The 7,629-nt window shown below is 45.7% G+C and overlaps 1 protein-coding gene across 1 annotated transcript in view; it reads right to left on the bottom strand.

Moving 5' to 3' along the window:
• Nucleotides 1-907: 907 nt before the first annotated feature.
• The window catches only part of LOC129387691 (glutathione S-transferase Mu 2-like), an 8,533-nt gene continuing 1,811 nt past the window's right edge, over nucleotides 908-7,629 (bottom strand). The window contains exons 2-3 of the mRNA XM_055077057.2: nucleotides 4,558-4,847; nucleotides 908-1,811 (exon numbers count right to left, since the gene is read on the bottom strand). Coding sequence (XP_054933032.2) covers nucleotides 1,397-1,811; nucleotides 4,558-4,823 — 681 coding nt within the window. The 5' untranslated portion in view covers nucleotides 4,824-4,847 and the 3' untranslated portion in view covers nucleotides 908-1,396. The remainder of the gene's footprint in view (nucleotides 1,812-4,557; nucleotides 4,848-7,629) is intronic.

Below are 7,629 nucleotides of genomic sequence, written 5' to 3'. Positions count from 1 at the left end.
CATTGAGCACTGGCCCCTGTAATGCATGCGTTGGTAAGGTAAGTCTTGATACGTGGGTAAAGAGTTGCGCGAGTGAGAGAGAAAGCACATGTGCGGGAGCAGGCTGCATCAGTAATAGCTTCTGTAACAGTGCGAGTGTGGCGACAGTGTTTTCAATTTGCATATTTGTTTCATACAGTCGGCACCTTCACACAAAAGGCACGGTCATTGTCTCAATCACAGTTTATAACTACTGTCGACTTCACCATATGCTGTGAAAGCCAAGGAGAAAGAACATTTCATATTTTAGGTGTTCCGGTTCTAGGGCTAATAAGTGCATTCCTTGTGGTGTACCTGGCAATTTTTTTAGAAGTGCTATTTGAAGAACGTTTACGAAGAAAGAACGCACCTCATCAATTGATGAAAACGCGTCCGACCGGCTCTGAACCCCTATTCACAAAAACTCTTACTCTAGGATTGTTCGTAAGAGCAAATTCCACCCAATTGTGAAGCTGGGCATATCATTCGCTAAGGCCATCGGCCAATTGCAAACATCACTTAGGAATTAAGAGCTTTGTGAGTTCGGCTCAAAGGTTAAGCGGTTTGTGGGCCCCGGCAAAAATAAAGCTCCCCCATATTCCAGCCCCGTTTTTGCAGGCAGCTTGCCGGTGTGTAAGTTAAGTTTTAGCTCCGGCTGGTAGGATAATCCTTCTTACTCCCTTCAATACATCTTGTCGATGGTCTCCACTACAAATAAAACAATACAAAGGCCTCGGAAAACCACTTTTAATTAGATGTCCCGTAAACCGTTTGCCAGTAACAGTAGTCATCATCATCATCATCAGCCTAGTTACGCCCACTGCAGGGCAAAGGCCTCTCCCATACTTCTCCAACTACCCCGGTCATGTACTAATTGTGGCCAAGATACTCTAAATCGGGAGATGAGGGAGTAAAGCGACGAAAACTACTCTCGAAACGCCATTGAAACCGTTGCAATGATTGCCATTTGAAGTAACAATAAAGCTTGACAGAATAGATGCGAGGCGAATTTTCAGAACCTTCTTTAAGAAAGTCGCAGTTTTGCCCGAAAGGCCAAGCATCGACTGCGATAGCAAATTAGCAGACAGCCATGCGAAGTAAGGGTAGTAGTCTTATCGGCCGTACTAGCAAAGAAGGACGTTATGACTCCAGGCTCTTGGGCAGACGCTAAGCCTTTAATGGGTGCTTTTACTTCGACTGCTCGTGTTTCACAGAACTTGCGCTCTCCCAGATATGCCGCAGTATTCGCAGAGCACACACGGCGCTTATGAACTCAATGGGCGCTATAGCATTTATATACTGGGCACCAAAAACTGGAAGGTTACAAGTGCAGAAGAGTTCGTGCATGTAACGAACACCAAGTGCGGACGGAACTTGTTCACTCTGAAACCCGGGTACCTCTGTTGTAACCCCACGACCGGAGTGGCCCCATAATGGGCCATTCCTTGTACTCGTCCGAGGCGAAGTATTCTTTGAGGTTGGATAGCTGTTCAAATCTTTCGAGGTACTGGACAATCTCCGGGTATTGCTGCACGGCGGCCGGTTTGAACATTCGGTGCCAGTCGAGCCCCTCGTACAGCAGGAAATCCACATAGGTGAGCCTGTCTCCGAGCACCCACTTAAGCCCGGCTAGGTGCTTGGCCCAAGGCTCCAGCATGTCCTTGACGTTCTCGGCGTATGACTTGAGCCCTTCTCTGTACCGAGGCATTGGAACTGCCTCGTAGGCGAGGACGAGGCACAGGTCCTGAGCTTGCTGCTCGAGAACATCGAGTTCTGTGGCTTCGAGGCTGTTGCTGCATATTTGATGGAGAAAACAATGCAAATGATGGCAAGTTAGGCCACACACTATCAAACCATCAATACCTCTGCCAGATGAGCATAGGGCATGTATATGAGGCGACTGATTTGACCATCTTTGGCGACCATCCTTGAAACTGCTGAATTTCAAGAAACACAGGAACAGATGGCTTTGCTTTAGTATCCTTCGTTGTTTGTTGAAATTAATAAAAAATTATTCGTGTGAATATTTGTAAACACTATTTTGTGAACCCGCATTTGTGCTAATCCCTTTTTTACATTCTTCTTCTGCTTGCGCCTGTCAGGCCTGCGGTATTGTAAAATAAACAATAAATAACAGCACATTTAGTGTCACAGTGTGCGAGTTACAGTTGCTGCAAAGGGAAAGTCAAAGTGAGTGCTTTCGGCTGAGGTCATTTCACGCCGCATAGCTCCCTCGAAGGGCGTATAGCTTCGACAGCAGCAATTGTAATGGTGAACAAGAACAGCTAAGAGAGAGAAAGAGAGAGAGAGAGAAACGAAGGGTTCTTATTCCGACTGCGTTCGGCTCAACCAACAGAATAAACAGTCTTGCGCTTCCGATGCCTACTTGATCTATTTGGATGAATTTGGAAGTGGTGGCAACTTTTCCATCACCGGCCTATCTACAAACCCTCAATTCTTGAATGATCAAAGCAGGATAACATCAAGGAATACGAAAACGTTCTGGCAATAAAGCACTTTTCGCAAACGTGCTTAAAGAGTCAACATAAAGAGAAAAAGGAACAAGGCGGCACGTTCTGCAGTTTCTGCGATAAGATACAAGCCAATCAATCAAGTCAATTCAGTAATAGAAAAAAAAGGTAAACCAAGCGTCGACGTTAACGACAAGGTCGACGTGCGTGGTGGTTCAAATGATTCGATAATTAAATGTTGAATGTATCTTTATTCTCTCCCCTTTTCTCTGTTTTTCGTGTTCATTATTCCCTCATTTTGCACCTTATCGTTATCATATTTCACCCGCAATTTTCGACTACATTGGCGTTAATTACGCCTGTACTGTTAACTGTACTTACTGTGCTACTAATTACCGCATCTTGTTTCTTTAAAACCTACATTTTGATATCTCTTGCTACTCGCTACGACGCCCCTGGAGGCGCGAAATGGCGTTTTCTTTTTTTCGGAAATGGTTACGAGATGCCGAGGTCCGCCAAACCCTTGTGACGTAACCAAAGAAGACCGTGTCTTCAAAACAACAAGAAAGCAAAGCGTTATTACACACGCACAATATTCCATTCAATAAAAGAAGATGATTAAGTCATCTAAAGCAGACCGCTGGGGTGGCGTGTCACCCCATGGCCTAAGCATGTTTTGTACACTGAAACGGCAATCATCACTACTCACCTAAAACATATATATGCTGCTCAAAGTTACGCCAGCTCATGAAAACGTTTTCTGCATTCTTCCATGAATGGCCGTATGCGGAAAAATGCATAGCCGGACGACTCGTTCGATACAAAAATCTACCTGTATACGCCACTTACAACCTGAAACAATAGTTTAAAGAATCTATGTCACAGCTATCATCATCAGATGTCAGTAACTGTAGATGTGGGTCTATTTATAGAAAATTCAGTGGACAGAATGGACCTTAAATTAACTTTAGTTACAGGCATGCATAGTTGTTTTGTTCTAATTTTAGCATCAGCCGTCGTTCATTCAGTTAGCGCGACAGGAGCGGCACTATGTGCATCTCTAGCCTGTTTGTCATCTCCAGTGTTTTCTGCGACACCGGCATGTTCAGGTATATAAAGCATTTTCGTTTGATTCCCTGACGATACAGCTGTAAGGATATTCTGTGAATTCTAAGAAGTCGCCATTGCGTTGCAATCACACGGGTAAAAGCGCTCCAAACATTGCAGAACCGACTTCAAGTATGTTGGAATACACCTCACAGGTTTCACCTGTGCGTGAATGAAATAAACGCCCTGAAGTATCGCACGGAGCTCTGCTACCGTTTAAGATGTCCTCCATGAACGATGGCGAAACTGACGCATTCAGAGTGCTGGAAATAGAAATGCGGATGTTGATTGTTACGAAGTCGTTTATCCGTCAGTATAAATATGTACATTTTCATTGTGGTAACTATGTAGGTGACAGAGAACGCATTTTAGATAAAAGGGCACATGTACCATTCTTGTCCAGTTTAACAATGTAGCCATTTACGTTAAATTCAGCGGTCGCCTCTGCCGCCTTCTTGCCCTTACAGCATTATAGAGAAAGAAAGTTGCAGTGGTGAGGTGAACTTAGAGTTGTGTAGGCATGTTTCTTGGGAAGGGGGGGGGGGGGGGCGAACGCCATTTATGACGTGTTTTGAATAATGAAAAAAAAAAAAAGGACTTCTGCGACCATGCGTGTGCATTAATAGTAGTTCCAGTTCCTATTTTCAGCGCGCAATCAGTAATACCACAAATTCTGAATGACACTTTGTTTTGCCGTGCAGCATCGAGCTGTCAATGGCACTCACTGAAGTGCAGTCGCTAAATATGACACTGCCAATCTGACAGTGACACCACACCACGGTCTCAGTGGCTACGACTCTCGTCATGATAATCTCCATGTTTACCTAAAGAACCGTGATACAGCTGTTGAAGCGGGGAACCGGACCCGCGACCTCGTGCTCAAACGGCACAGGCGCCACAACGAGGTGTGTCGCCGCGGCGTTTGGTAAGACGACGTTGGCCAACGATCCGCTCTGCTCACCTGGCGTTCAGGTCGTACTTTCTTCCGAGATGCCGGAGAATGGCCAAGCTCTGCGTGATCTTCACGTCGTCGTCGATGTAGTACGGCAGGTTGGGGAACTTGAGTCCCAGCGCGAACTTGTCCTTGAGCCATTCACCGCGGTTGTACTCCGGCGGCGATCCGTGCTGGTAGCGCTTGTCCTCGAACTCGACTCCCTTGTAGATGAGGAGGTTGCGTATGGCTTGGGCAAAGCATCGCACGTCCCAGTAGGCGAGCACGGGTGCCATGTTGTTCTCCCGTGATTCTGCGGCCTGTGGCAGGAATTTAGCGTCATTTCTTTCATTGCGGCAGCAATTATACGGACACACTAGACGCATTTTCATCGTCACCGTCGCCACCGCTGTGCTGCCCAGAACAAATTCGAAGTGCGAGTAGAATGAGCGGTCAACGCGCCTTATGTTGGTGGTCACGCCATGTTGCGCAGATGCAAGGACAAACATGCGAGGGCGAGGTGGGATATTTCCAGTACATACACTCTAGCCGAGAAGGATGATGAATTGGTGCGCGTCATCTCCCCCCCCCCCCCCCCCCCAGATGTTCGAGGTCCCATGATTTAAATACCATGACCAAGCGCGCGGGCTGCCACAGCAGGGCTAGATGAGGAGAGCGCGCGTGTCTTCCTCTAACCAGGCTACTGTGGCTGCTCGCGCCGCCCGCGAGCCACATGTTGGAGGTCATCTGCAGCGGGCGCTCGGTCGAAGGGCGAACATGCAAGAGCGAGCCGAGATTATTTGTGGTTCGTGTGCGCTGTTCTCCTGCGTGCCTGTATGTTTGAGGTTGCCTAATGTGAGTTTTGGAGACGCAGCAAAGTTGGAGCGGCGAAGCCACTGGCAGCAGAGAACTTTTGGTTCTCGGTTGCCGGCTATGGTCACCACGACAGCTTTGTGACAGCGAGTACTCGCGGTTATGGAGTGAGATCTGTTCACGTTGAAGGCGAAGCTTTGTTTGGTGAGTTAGGGACACTTTCTGTATCGGGCAGTTCTGTTTCTAGTCTCTAGGCTTTTTGGTGGGCCGATCCCGAACACAGGGCAGTCTCAAAATTTGACAGAACTTATGATATTGATGATAATGACGACAGATGATGATGAACCATTAGTTTATTCTGAGTCTCGCTGATGGCCGTGATAATGATGATGATTGCGATCATGGTTCTGTTTACGATTATGATACTGCTTCTGATTACCAACAACTGCTAACAAACAAAAAAAAAAGATGAAAGGCGATTCAACCTCTATAGTTGATATCGATCGAACGTCGCTACGGCGTGACCCTCTCAGGAAATTGCACGGTTCATACACCCCATTCTCCCCTTCAACTCCCGGGAGGACTCTGTGTTTCACCAACTTCAACTAGAGGTTAAAACGTCATCCCGCCTTTTAATCTCGGCCCAGATTACACGATGTTTCTTCAGTTAGTGAGCCAATATTTACTGCAATTTATACGACCTATAAAAGTACGAACGTTACTTCATGTATCTGTCTAACTGATATGCCATCAATGACTGCGACGTTTCTGTTGCTGCTTATATATAACATCATGTGTCACACACTGCGGCCTGAAGTTGTGGCATAGCAGGAGCGACACATAATGCGTGAAGGTGTCATAACAAATGCAAAGTTTAAAGGATATAAAAGGCACATCAGTGACCACTAGACTATCTTCGTCGAAACTTTCCTCTTGCCCCTCTGCACTCCACATGAGTGCTCCAAACATTGCGGATGCGAGAGAAAGCGACTATTCACTGCTTTTGGCACGAGATTGTAAATTCCCCTGCTGCATGCAGTGCAACAATATTTGGCTCACACGTTCGTAGGAACCTCGTCAACAGATAGGCAACGTTTTTTTTTTTACTGTGCTGAAAAAGTGTTTCAGGGCCCCTTTAATGAGGTTCCTGGACCTCTACGCGCCTGTGAAACGTACTAGCATAATACATACTAGTAAAATAATTGACACAAATAATTGAAATAATACTAGTAACATGTTCGTGACCGCCTCGTCAACAGATAGGCAACGTTTCTTTTACTATGCTGAAAAAGTGTTTCAGGGCTCCTTTAATGAGGTTCCTCGACCTCTACGCGCCTATAAACGTACTGGCATAATACGTACTAGTAAAATAATTGACCGTATAGTAGCTTGTATGCTGAGCACTTTCGGTTTAGTTTATTCTGGGAGGGGAGAGCCGGAGCTAATGGCAGGGCGTCACGGTTTCACGATCAGGCGTCCACTACGGTATCGCCGGTGGTGGACTTCAATGCGTACATGCACAGACGCCACCACTCCTTGTGGCGTACTAATGCCCGCGCAAATTACTAGCGCCAAATCTGCGCCATAGCACTCTTCAGTATACAGGTTGTCTTTTGTTTTAGCTGTACCAAACTTTTGAAAATTGCCTGTGATATTTAGCACAATGATAACCCTTGATGTGAAAAACTCGATGAGGTGGTAATTACATCTACTAGAAATCAAAATGCTTTAAATGCAGTTTACCGTAATTACCCTAAGTAACTTTTTGGTTAATTGCTTCACGGCCCATATATTAATCTACGAAATATGGTAGGTGAGTTTTGCAAGTCTGACCCACTTAGAACGAATTCTCAGGACTCCAGCAGTGTCGAGATATTAATTTTCAATGTATCCGGCGAAACGCATTCGCGCGTTCCAGTTACTTTTGTGCTTCTATATGCATATGACATCGTTTTCTTAACAAAGTAAGTTGAACGACAGTGCGTTCTTACCGCAATTTTGGCAGCGCATATCTCGATACCAGTGCCATCCTCAGAATTCCTTACAAGTCGATATGCCTTGCAAACTCACTATCTGCAATCCGCAGAATGAAATGTCTGCCGCAATATAATTATTTAAGAGTTAATTATTGTAAATATGGTAATTATTCAATTAAGCATTTTGATTTCTCGTAGATGTAATAGCCGCCTCATCAAGTAATCTAGATCAAAGGTCATACTTAAGCTATTTGCCATAGGAAACATTAAGGCGAAAGCCTTAAGTGGCTCGTTGCAATGGCTCATACCTGAA

The sequence above is a fragment of the Dermacentor andersoni genome, chromosome 3 (genome assembly GCF_023375885.2).
Source record: "Dermacentor andersoni chromosome 3, qqDerAnde1_hic_scaffold, whole genome shotgun sequence".
Lineage (NCBI taxonomy): Eukaryota > Metazoa > Arthropoda > Arachnida > Ixodida > Ixodidae > Dermacentor > Dermacentor andersoni.
This window is presented reverse-complemented; position numbering and strand designations above follow the sequence as displayed.